Source organism: Poecile atricapillus, chromosome 1 (assembly GCF_030490865.1).
Source record: "Poecile atricapillus isolate bPoeAtr1 chromosome 1, bPoeAtr1.hap1, whole genome shotgun sequence".
In the NCBI taxonomy this organism is placed as follows: Eukaryota; Metazoa; Chordata; class Aves; order Passeriformes; family Paridae; genus Poecile; species Poecile atricapillus.
In genome coordinates this window covers 86185167-86197778 of record NC_081249.1, presented here as the reverse complement: position 1 = coordinate 86197778, position 12612 = coordinate 86185167, and the positions used below count along the sequence as shown (strand labels likewise).

The following is a 12612-nucleotide window of genomic DNA, read 5'->3' as shown; positions in this document are numbered from 1 at the left end:
TTTTTTGTACTTTGGATACCCAGAAGGTAAAACTGCAGAGGGACCTGTCAAGGTCCTGCAAATTGACCTTTAGATCTTGTTTGCCTCTGTCTCTGCTCTTCCTGTTGCCAAAACAAACACTGCCCTCACTCTTCCTGGTGCCAGAACAAGCACCACTGCATGATTCTGTGGTACACAAACTGAGTTGAGGAGTTGTGGGGAGCGTGTTTTTGATGCCTCCCTTCACAAGCAAGTGCTGTGTGCTCTGGGTGGAGTTACGAGTGCCCTCTGCATGGTGTAAGAGCTGATAACAATACAAATATGTACACACTGAGATATTGGGAGTGGATTAGCATTAGGGATGCCTGGCTGAGGCACTACAAACCCCCACAAACAGTTCTGTAGGGTGTAGATATTCCCAACCAAGCCTACCCTTCCATGTGTGTGAAACTGATCTGCCGAGTAGGTATTTTTTAGTAGAGCCTGTAGTGACAGGACAAGGGATAATGGTTGTAAATGAAAAAGGATGAATTAAAAGTTGATATAACAGCACAATTTTTTATAGTAAGGGTGGTGAGACTCTGGCACAGGTTGCCCAGTGAAGCTGTGGCTGCCACGTCACTGAAACTGCTCAAGGCCAGGTTGGATGGGGCTTGAGCAACCTGATCTAGTGGAAGGTGTCCCTGCTCATGGTGGGGGGTTAGAGAGAGATGATCTTTAAGGTCCCTTCCAACACAAACCACTCCATGATTCTATGATCCTATATTAATGCATCTGAAAGCACAGACCCCTGGTATTCTAAATTCACCCCATTTCCCTTTCCTCTGTCACCCTGGTGCAAATTTTATTAATTCCCCTTTCTGCAAAATCTCATCGCAGTTGCAAGTACCTGCAGCAGGGCAGCACAGGGACCTTTGTGTCTGCTGTGTCACTGCTGCTCACCATGCTTGAGTTCCTCTTGCTCTCTTGTCTGTGTGAGTGACATTTAAGACAGGATCCTTTCGGTTCCCAGTTACCCAGAAGGGAGGGGAGGAAGCACATCCATGCTAATAGATTATTTTGCTGATTTTGCAAGTCTGACTGAAGGCATTGTTCTGAAACAGCTAGGCTCTGCAATGAAATTAGACTAGTCTGTTCCTTACAAAATCTTGTTAGCAAAAAATGGTCCTGGCATGCAGCAGATGTTGCGTCTCCCTTGGTTATTCTTCCTCCTGATGTAGCTTTTTCCTTCTCCACATCTGGTTTGATGTGATCCAGATACCAGTGAATCTAAATCTCAGAAACCTGTACCGACAAACATTGATGGTAAAACACTCATCAATTATAAAGCAAATTAGAGACTGATTTTCTCCTTACAGCCCTGGGTGGAATTGGACAGGCTGGAGAAGGTGAGGAAGATATTTTCTGCTTTAAATGCATTTGGAAGAAAATTGTGTGCATTTTGGGAAGGTGTCCCAAAAGAGAAAGCAGAGGGAAAGACAGCATGTTTTTGAGTGGGAAGCAAAAAAGTACAAGGTAATTCCTCTGATTGCATCTTTTTTCTTTTTCTTTTTTTTTTTTTTTTTCCCTTAATGAACTTCAAAAACCCAAAGCCAGCGGGAGCAAACTGTCCCAATCTGGGCTCTCCTAAGCCAGGCCTCTGCAATCAGCCCCTTATCAACGGGGACCTGCTCTGGTTCTGATTTCCACCTTTATCCCACATCCATTGGAGGATGGAGGATATGAATCACCAGAACTTTGAATCACTATTTTGGCCTGCTCTGTGTTATCAGTCTGAATCTTTCCACAGAGCCATCCACACAGGCTTTCTCTGAATTGTGTTTTGTTGCCTGGAGCTCAGCAGGCATTTCAGCAGACAATTTTAGGGAGGGCAGATCATTTTTGATGGTGCTTAGGGTCCTTGGAATAACCATCTCCTGAAGTGAAGATGAACAGTGAACATGTAGGTGCAGCACTTGGGAACATGATCTAGGGATGAAGATGGAAACGTTGGATTAATGGTTGGACTTGGTGATCTTAAGGGCTTTTCCAGCCTCAATGATTCTGTGATTCTTGAGATCCTCTGAGACAGCAGGTTCTCCTTGGGGGTGGAGAGACATGTGTGACTCCCTTGGCCAGGATAGAGTTAAGAACCACACATTAAAGCCATAGCTTCCCTGCAGCCGTAGCTTTCGGCTTCCCCTTCCTGTTCCTCCCTGTTCTCCATCTGTGTCCAGACTAGGAGGAACCAGGACCCAGGATCTGGCTGTGACCAATGAAGGACGGGATGGACTTCCTGTGTGCTGAAGCCTCAAGTGTCAAGAGGCAGTTTGGGCTGGTTCTGTGGTGGCTGAAGCCTGAACCCAGGAGGCCCCAGGGTGTGTGTGGGTGTAGATGTTGGTGTGCTGCCCTCCTCTCTCAGGGTCGTGGGTGTGGGAGGATGACGTGGTGTTTGCTGCCTGCATAAATGGTATTGCTCACCTGGATTCTGTCTGCTGCATGGTAGGGAGGGGAGGAAACCAAGGTCATGACCATCTCTGATCAGGGCATCTCTGCTTCTCTCCTCCCTTTGCACTCACAAATCCCAGGGCCTGTAATTCCATCTGGCCGCAGAACAAGCTCCTTATCACTTCCAGCTTTTCCTTCAGAGGAAAAGGAGCACTAAATGTTCCAAAGCTTTTCTTGGCTTTTTGACCTAGTTTCCACTGGTATCTTGTTCATCAGCCACCTCTGCACGTGGGCATGGTGCTCCATGGCTCTGAGGATGCTTTGCATCACACACCAGGGCCCCACCGTGCTCCTTGCAGTCCTGAGGCATTGCAGCCTGGCTGAAGCAGTGCCTTAGTCCTCGGCTCCCACCTCAGTACAGCCAGAGAATACAGGGAATGCCATCCCAGTGGATTGAGGCCACACAGTCTAGACTGGGTACAAAACATATGAGTGGAAACTCAGTAGCTTCAATAGGGACTAAAGAATCCAAGTAATTTAATATTGGTGAGCTCCAGTCTAAGGAATATGGCAAACCTTCCCAGGGGGCTTTGCTGGGGAAACTGACCCATGGAGGAGACTCATCCCAATAGAATCAGTTCCACAGCATTAGAACAAGGAGGCAGTGCTGCCTTCCCCTTTACAAGGATTTTATATTAAGAAAAATTTCTTCACTGAAAGGGTGCTCAAGCATTGGAACAGACTGCTCAGAGAAGAGGTGGAATCACCATCCCCAGAAATATTGAAGAAAAGTATAGATGTGGTGCTGAGAGACATGGTTTAGTGGTGGATTTGGCAGTGCTGGATTAATGGCTGGATTCCATGATCTTACAGGTCTTCTTGATGATTCTGTGATTCTTCACTCTGGAGAAGAGAAGGCTCAGGGGAATCTTAACAATGTCCATGAATACCAGATAGGCAGGAATGAAGGAGACACAGCCAGACTTCTCAGTGGTGCCCAGTGACAGTACAAGAGACAGTGTGTGCAAACTGAACATCAGGAAATTCCATTTAAGCATGAGAAAAGACTTTATACTGTGAGGGTGGTCCAAAAACTGGTACAGGCTTCCCAGAGAGGTTGCAAAGTCTCCATTCCTAGAAATATCCAAAACCTGACTGAACACAATCCTGAGCAACCTGCTGTAGCTGACCCTGCTTTGATTAGGGGGCGTGGACTGGATGATATCCAGAAATTCCTTATTGCCACCTTGATTTGGTGATTTTGAGACCACTGGGACCAGGCTCAGTCCCAGGGCTTGAGCATGGTGTGTGGGCCTTCTGCAGGGAAGCGTGGTAGCCGCGCTCTGCGCTTCAGGGCAGACCTTACTGCAGCTTCTAAGTACTTGAAAGGGGCTTATAAGGATGGGGACAAACTTTTTACCAGGGCCTGTTGCCATAGGACTAGGAGTAGTGGTTTTAAACTGAAGGAGAGTTGATTTAGACTACCTATAAGAAAGAAGTTTTTGAAAATGAAGGTGGTCAGACGCTGGCACACCTTGCCCAGAGAGGTGATCGATGTTCCAGCCCCAGGAAACATTCAAGGTCAGGGTGGACTGGGCTCTGAGCAACCTGATCCAGCTGATGATCTCCGCATTTGTTGCAGGGACTTGGACTGGATGGCTTTTAAAAGCTCCCTTCCAACCTAATCCATTTTGTGGCTCTGTGTTTCTCATGATTTCGTGTTCTCACCTGTCTGTGTATATCAAACAAACCCCTTTATTGTAATCTGCAGATCCCCTCAAGGGCAGAAGGGGCAGCTGTGGTCCTCAGATGGGATAAAGAAGGAGAGCCTCTGCTCCCCAGAGCAGGATCACGAAGAGCTGATCCTACAGACACCCCTACCAGCAGACACATCCCCACTGCTGGGTGCTTCCCTGGTGCTATGAAAGAGGAGCTGAACCCCGCTGCTGTTCTCCCATCCCTGTATGCACTCAGCAGTGCTGAGGCACAGGTGGCTCCTGCCTTTGCAGGTGTCAGCCTGCCTCCCCCTAGCGCTCATCCCAACATCCTGCAGAACCAGCATTAGGGGATTAGTCCTTTTCCTTGGGCCTGATCCTGGCCCAAGTTTGTGTCAGGTTAATTTTGATGTATTTGGTGCTGGCTGGGCCAGGTGGGAATAGCAGGAAGTGCTTATGGTTCCTTTTCCTCCCTGTGATGGAGCCCTAGGCAACCTAATCTAATGGGTGGGGTCTCTGCCTAGAGTGCAGGGTTTTGGAGCTAGATGATCTTTACAGTCCCTTCCAACCCAAACCCTTCCAGGAATCTATGAGTAGAGGCAATACAAGTCCTCATATGCAAAGTCAGGATGAGGGGGCATATTCTTCTGGGTACAACCAGCCTGAAAAACTGTGAGGTGTGGGGGAAGGATAATCTGCTTTTCCTTTTTCCTTTTCAAATTAAATGTAATAACAAAGGGGAAAGGTTCTTTCAGCTCCTTGTCTGTCCTGTCTGCTCCCAGGCTCCAGCTGGATGTGAACTTACAAACTGAATTGAGCAGGAGAAAATACATTTTTAAAAAAGCAGTGTGTCACCTGAAGCTTGCTCAACACCCTCTGTTATTTAAATGCTTTCTTGGCCAGGCTCTAAGTGGGAGTGAGAAACAAGGGGGGCAGCCTGGCAGGAGCCAGGCAGAGAAAAGCTGATGATCTTGGTACATGGGTGGAGGGATGAGCTTACCTCCCAGCTACCTCCTACCCAAGTTTCTCCATTCATGGTATCTGTGCACAATCCACCACCCTGGTTTTAGTGGCAGAATGAATATTTAATCCTTCTGGCCCAACTACAAAACTTTTGCTTCACTGAATTTTTTTTATCTACTGTGCTATGATGTGGAAGAGCAGATCCCTCACCCTTTGTAAAACAGTTGTGGAGTAGAGGCATCTGAAAGAGGAGACTTAGAAGGGCTGTAATGGTGTGAAAGCATGCTATTTTTGACAGGGATGATTATAACAAAGCTGCACTGGTGCTGGGTCAGAATAGGGAGTAGGTCTTGTGATGCTGCCCATGTCCTGGTGAGAGCAGAAGGCAGGACAGGGTCCTTTTGCCACCAGCGTGATGAGCAAGGCCAGCAGAAAGCTGCAGGTCAGGTTTACATGGGGAAGAGTACATGAGGAAGAGAGGAAGTGACTTTCCTTTGCCAAGAAGCCCTGCTCCTGCTATCCCTATCTGCTCACTGACCCAGTGTGTCTGTTCTTCCCCTGTCCCACAGGAAATCTGCAATGATCCACGTCTCTTTGTGGATGGGATCAGCTCCCATGACTTACACCAGGGCCAGGTCGGGAACTGCTGGTTCGTGGCTGCCTGCTCCTCCCTGGCATCCCGGGAGTCTCTGTGGCAGAAGGTAAGTGGTTCCCCATGCCAGGGGAGAGCCTGTCAACACCTTGGCTTTGTGTTGTGTTTGTCCAGGTCAAAAACTGGTTCTCAGGGATGCCTGATGTCCTGAAAAGCTGATAATGAGCAAAAAGTCTCCCTTAAAAGACTGACTTGCAAAGGGCATTAGGCATCATGACTGCAGTCACCACACTCCAGCCAAACCTTTGGCCAGTTTCTCCTTAACCAAGTTAATCAAATCCCATCCTGTTTTTCACATCCCAAATTTCAGATCCCTTTGAATTCCAAAATAATGTAAAAATTAACAAGAAGAATCAGGATGCTCAGCTGCAGCATTTGGCCCTGTTTCCCTAGTCCCCATGGTTTCCCTTCTCTTTCGCCATTTACTGTGTTCCCACCTTGGCAGTGAGACACCAGTACTGGGACAGGTAGGTTGATTTCAGGGTGTTGGCATCTCTCCCAAGTTCCTGCTTGCCCAAAGCATCCATCCCTGGCATGTCCCATGGCTGGATGGCACCATGTAGCAGTGCTCCTTCAAGTGGGGGGTCCGAAGGGAATGTACTGTGGGCCAGAAAGCCTCCAAGGAGCTGCACCAGAGCAAGGGGCTGCAGACCTGGGGAGCAAGCAGAGAGGTACAGAGGGAAGGAGGTGCTCAGTGCCACATCCTTGGGAAGTCTGTGCCCATCTCCACCATGGCCTCAGCTGTGCAAGATGTCAGCCCTGTGAAAACCAAGGCAGGGGGACTTCAGACTCTGTTGCAGCTGTGCATCTTCACAGGGCAAGAGACCAACAAGTGAGCAACTTTTCCCAGACTTTAATGTAAAAGGCAGCCAGTGTGTGCAGGCAGCACCACCAGCTTCACCCACAACCTCCTACAGCCACGGGCCTGAGACAGTTTCCTCCGCACCACAGCTTTACATCTGCTCTGTGTGCTGTGGTTCTTCCAGTCTCTGCTTCCTGTGGTGAGCATGAACACCAAGCTCAGGGATTTCTTGCAGCATCCCCACTTTTTGTTAAAATCGAGGTTTTTCTTGATTGAATAGGATAGATGGTGTTTCCCTCTAGATAAGCAATAAGGCTTCCTGCCATGGCTGCTGTGGTGACTGCTGTGGCTCTTGTTACAAGGGTGACATGGGGTTGTTTAGCTTGTTCCTCACCAACATCCCCCAGTGGTGAGTGGTCAAGTTGTCATCCTTCTTCAACATTCACTTCCAGCTCTGCCCTGGGAAATGCCAACCAAACAGAGGCTGGGTCCCTTTGGACACTTCATTATTTCAGTTTGCCAGGCATTGCTTTTCCTCCCATGGCAATTTGGCTGTGGGTGTTTGTGACTTCTCATTTTCCATTGATTTAACTCTCAGAGGCTTTCTTTTACCTGCCTCTGTTGGATCTTTATTTATCAATAACAGGACAGGGCTGCAGATAGGCACTACTTGAGCTTTTTATTCAGTATTAGCTTTATCGGTACAAGGTGAGACACAAAAGATGTTGAAAGCTTGTGTTATGACAACAACAGCCAAATTTTCTTGGTTACAATGCCTTTTTGAAAACTTTCTAGCTAATAGCATAATGTTAAAAGCTTGTAAGTGTTTGCTTATGATCTGGCTCCGTAACACCCTTTCTGTGACCCTTCAGACATGTCTAATTTTTATGAAAAGAAATTAATACATAAAAATGGAGAGCAAAGCCATGCCAGCATGCTGTTGCTGACTTGCTGCTGTAGGAGCAGTGTGGTGTCTGACTCCTACCAGCTGTTCCATCCAGAAAAGGACACAATGGTCATGTTAGTTTGCAATTCCTTGACTTAGAGTCAATTTGTCCCTTGGGACCCTCATGTCCTTTTCTGGATGGCACAGCCTGATGAAGGCCACCAAAATGGTCAGGAGGAAAGTGGGTTTGTGCATCCATGAGGAGAGAAGGTAAAAGGGGAGCTCATTCCTGTGTGCAGCTACTTAACTATAGAATCATAGAATGGTTTGACTTGGAAGGAACCTTTAAAGATCATCTAGTTCCATCCCTTCTGCCATGGGCAGAAACATCTGCCACTGGACCTTGTTGCTCAGAGCCCCATCCAGCCTGGGTAGGGGAGTGTGGACAAGATGGAGCCAGGATCTTGCAGGGATGCACAGAGGACAAAGGACAGCAGCACAAGCTGCAGCTTATCTTCAGCATGAGCCCAGTCAGACACTGGAACAGGGCCCAGAGAGGCTGTGGGACCTCTGTTCATGGAGATACTCAAAGATGGACTGGATGAAGCCCAGAGAAACATGATTTAACTCTGAAGTAAGTCCTGCTTTGAGCAGTAGTTGAGTGAGTTGAATGACTCCTCCAGAGTCTCATTCCGGCCTGAATTAGCCATGAACCTACACTCAGAGAAAGACACTGCCACTCATCCCTGCCAAGGTGGCATCCCTGGCTTTGTTTTGGAATAATGAGCCATGGTTGCCAGCGAGGTTGCCAGGGAGGCTGACATCAGACATCCCTTCCCTATAGAGTATCGTGCACAGCAGCACCAACAGTTCTGAATCTGCAAATGAGTTGGGAGGGCACTCGGGGAAAGCCCCAGAGGTGTTTTGCATCACTGGCCCAGGTTGCCTAGCACTGCTGGGACTGCAGAGAGGGGACGCCAGCTCCAGGGGCCTGTCTGATCTTTCCCCCTGCGTGTCCTGCTAGAGAGCCACACACTGCTGAGGACGGAGCAGAGGAGCAGCCAAGCTGATGGCAGCTGAGGCAGGGATGCTTGAGCTGCCCTTCACCTGCGATGAGCAGCTCACCCAGCGCATGCGGCTGCGGTTCCAGAGCCTGCAGCAAAACAACGCAAGGCCCCAGGATGGCGAGAAGCTGCTGCGTCCCAATGAGCACATCTACCGAGTCGATTTCATCCAGCAGCACAAACTGCGCTTCCTCCGCTGGGACGTGCAGCTGGAGAGACCTGGGAAGGTCATGGTGACTGGCACCTCCCAGCACTGGACCCCTGATCTCACCCACCTGATGAACCGGCAGCTGCTGGAGCCGGTGGGCATCTTCTGGAAGAGGCTAGGGGCTGAGGAGGTGGAGTGCAATGAGGCAGATGCCCAGGAATTTGGGGAGCGGATAGCAGAATTAGCCCAGATCCGCAAGGTGATGTATTTTCTCCTCACTTTCACTGGTGGCCTCGAACCAGCTCAGCTGAAAGGCTCCATTGTTTTTAAAGCTTGATCCCCTCTTGCTCAGCTTTTCTCGCTCCAGCTACGCTTCTTTCAGTTCAGTTCTTTGTTCCATTTTTACATCTGGTTTTTGGGTTGGTTTTTTATTTTAGAGGCAGCACTGTGGTAAAGCAGAGAACAGCTCAGTGCTTCTGGAGCCCCTTAGCCCTCTGAAATATTCCCCAGATGTGCTGCCCTCTGTCTAAATGCTGGGGAGAAGGGGACCATGAACTTGCCGCTGGATTTGCCCGGAGTATAAGACTGTGTCCTTGTAAATTCATCAGTGATTCACACAGAGTCTTACTGGCTTGGAAATACAAGGCTGCCCTAAGTCCTCTCACTGTAGCAACTGCACACCAAAAACCCACTGGAAAAATAAGTAATTGCCATACCAGAAAACAGCAGGGACCCCTGGAGGGAGCCCTGCTTTCCAGTTTCCATCCTAGCCGTTAAAAAGGGAGGGCTTGTTTGTGATGGAGTTCCTCTCCTTGCAAGGTGCTGAGTGCTTGCAGGCTCTGGTGACTTGTGCTGCTGCTGCTTGGAGTCTCTGAAGAGCAGTCCCATGGAGAATCCACCTTGCTGTGAAGCTGAAGTACAAACACTTGGACTCACTGTATTCTGCAGATACTGTAAACCCACTGGACTAATGGGGAGCTTGGGCCAGCCTTTTCTGACCACTGCCACCATTTCTTGCTGGGGGGAGGGTGGAATTTGTTGGTCCAAGATGGGTTGGAGCAGGTGTGTGTGTTTTGGCAGAGCCAGCAGCTCAGAGCAGCCTGGGCCAGCAAGGAGTCCTCTGCAGCAGAGCTAAGTTGTGCTTTGTTCTGTCCTTAAAGCACACATGAAAATATTTACTCTGAAGTGTCTATAGAGAGCCTTGAGGCTGCAGAGCACTTTGCAAGCCACAGAGCAGGACCCTGCTGTTTCTATCCTTAAAAAAGCAGTGTGTTCTGCCCTCTAAAACACAGGGAAGGGTGTCTGGGTGACCATGGGAGGAGAAGGGAATGGTACATTTATAAGTATTGGAACAGGGGAGAGTTTTGTGCCCAGTTTGTCCCATGACTGAAAGTAAACTGTTACGTTTGGATGTTTTCTCTTCCTCCACCAGAAAGTGGAGGGTACTTCACTGAAACTTCTTGAGACACACAGATAGAAAAGTCCCTTGAAAGAGCTAAGTATTATTACAGTTGGTTCATTGCTCAGATTGCACTCGAATTTGTGTGAGTACTCCTCGAGGTGCAACCTGACACCTTCCCAAGATGAGTAAGGAGAAAGCAGTGATGGGAAAGCCAGGGCAAGGTGACTTTGTACCTGGGGCCTGTGGACTTATGCAGACCAGACCCAAAAAGAGTTCATCCTCTTCTCCAAAATGTCCAGAGATGCAGACCCTATGCCTTCCCCAGCCCAACAATAGTGTATAAAATGATATGCACAAGTTATGTCAGGCAGAGAGGAGAAAGAAGGCAGAAGACCAGATACTGGCTGGAGAGATGGTGGGAGCTCTGAGTCTTGCTCAAAACCAAAGCCCAGCAACCACCAAATCCTACAGCCATGCCAGAGAAGTTGAAGTCTTTGTTTAGATCCCAAGAAGTGCTGGACTCGGTGAGTAGAGAGAAAAGTGGATGCATCCCTGCTTGACCAAACACACCTCTAGGGTCCTAGCAGACTTTCCTATAGAAGACCCCTCTTTGTACATCTCAGAGCAGAGTTCCTGACTACAGACTGCTTTAGACCAAATAACAGGAGCCACTGGCAACATCCAGAGGGGTTTTTGCATGCTAAGTCTCACAATATGGCATTGCTACGTTGCTAGGGTAGAGCTCTTGCTGCAGATATCTCACTGGGTATTGGTGTACCACAGTAAATAAAAGCCTAGACAATGGGTTCCCCCTGAAGGACTGAGGCTGTTTGTGTCTTCTTCATGCTCCCTTTGGAAGCTGCCCTAGTCCTGCATGCAGTAAAGCACCAAATTTCAACTCAATATTGGTATTCTTGAACCCCGTTCAACTTCCTGTAAAATGTAAGATGAGCATTTAGTTTCTTCTCTCTTGGTGTGAAAGACTTCATGGAGTATTGAGTGGGTCTTTTGTGGTCAAGAGCGTCTTGAAGCTGGGCATAGAAGGGGAAATGATTTTCAGGTGGATCCTTGTCTCCTTCAGAACTGGGGAGGGAGGTGAGGGGACCAGTGTGATCTCTCTCTGCTGCAGGGAAGTTGAACCTCTTTTTACCAGTCACTGAAACTATCCCTACACAGTTCCAGCATCCCATGGAGACTTTCAGATACTCCACCCTGTCCCATCTCCCAGAGGAATTCCATCCCAGTTTGTACCACAGTTCAGCAGATTGGTACAGCTGCATGCCTCTCTCCTTATCCTGAACTGGCAAGTTCCCAGCAGGCTTGGAGAACTTGGCATGTACCAATTTCTCCTTATCAGTGACGTTTTCTCCAGGACCACAGATACCTTTTCTCTTAATTAGCCACTCTTAAGAAAATTGAAAAAAGCCCTAAATAAGTGTAGGGAGGTGAACCTGGTATTTCTGAGCTCCAAATTTACCTGTCTCTGAACCCTTTCACTGTAAATTTGTCACACTAAATGGTGTTGCAGCTCCAGATTTCGTGAGCCCCGAAGGAAAAAGCAGCACATCTGGGTGAAGGAGAAGAGCATGGTTTCCACTGCCCCAGTGTCACACAGCCGAGTGCAGGACTTGTTGGGATCCTGAGATGGGTGGTCCATGGGATACTCTCCAGCAGGGAGCACCTGTGGAGATCAGACTCCTCTCATTTCCTTGTGGGTCAGTGTAGAAATATGACCACTCCTTGCTCCTGGACCCTGCTCTGGATGAAAGCTGACCATTTTTGCTGCCTTCAGTGGTGGAGGGTGCTCCCAGAGCTGTCCCCAGGTGAAGAACTGGAGGAGGATGGTGGGGACCTGTATGTCTCACCACCAGTGACAGTAGGAGCAAGTCTCAGACCCAGCCAGCTGGAAGCTGTCACTACCGGCTCTGGCTGACGAGCTGCCTCTAATCAATGCTGGGATCATTTCTAAGCCCACATTAATAGCGAGTTGATTATCACGATGGTCCTCTGTGACAATTCATTAGGATGAGCTCCAGTCAGGAGGGAATCAATGGGCACTGATGGAGGGCTGGCTGACCTTTCCTGGCAGTCTCCAGAGAGGACTCTGGGACATAGCTGTTAGCACTTCTATAAAACACCAAACCCTCCAAATGTTGCTCTTTTTCATGGCTTTGTCTGCTCTGCTTCTATTGATCCAGATGACTCAAGAGTGCCTGTGAGCTTGCAGGGCTGATGCCATCATTAATATTGCAGTGTAGGAGCAATAAGAGCCCTGGGCTGGATCATTGCTGGTAGCTAAGGAGTCCAGGGGTTCTTCAGAGGGAATTCTCTCTGCACAATTCCTGCTTTGTGACAGCAGACAAAAAAAAACAAAACCAAAACCCAGCTCTGTCAGCTGGACAATGGACAATGACCCAAAGCACAGTACAGGTGGTTTCACCATGTCCTGTGACTTCTTGAAGAGGCTCTTTCCAAGCAATGTAGTTGTGTCCTCTCCTATCCCACCCCAAAGCACTCAGCTCTCCACAGGAAAGTGATTATTTGGTGTATTGGAACACAATGCGTGCCTGCATG

The 12612-nt window shown here is 48.6% G+C and overlaps 2 protein-coding genes across 2 annotated transcripts in view; both read left to right on the top strand.

Annotated features, from left to right (window-relative positions):
* The window catches only part of CAPN5 (calpain 5), a 51826-nt gene that overhangs the window by 26101 nt on the left and 13113 nt on the right, over positions 1–12612 (top strand). Inside the window, exon 3 of the mRNA XM_058859663.1 lies at positions 5654–5785. Within this exon, the coding sequence (XP_058715646.1) occupies positions 5654–5785 (132 nt within the window). The remainder of the gene's footprint in view (positions 1–5653; positions 5786–12612) is intronic.
* OMP (olfactory marker protein) lies at positions 5661–9148 on the top strand. The gene is made up of 2 exons (XM_058859734.1): positions 5661–5785; positions 8449–9148. Exon 2 carries the CDS (start codon positions 8494–8496, stop codon positions 8971–8973), a length of 480 nt encoding a protein of 159 aa, XP_058715717.1. The 5' UTR covers positions 5661–5785; positions 8449–8493; the 3' UTR covers positions 8974–9148.

Excerpts from the sequence above, each read along its gene's own strand:
- OMP (XM_058859734.1), top strand. The coding sequence starts at position 8,494 with ATGGCAGCTGAGGCAGGGATGCTTGAGCTGCCCTTCACCTGCGATGAG.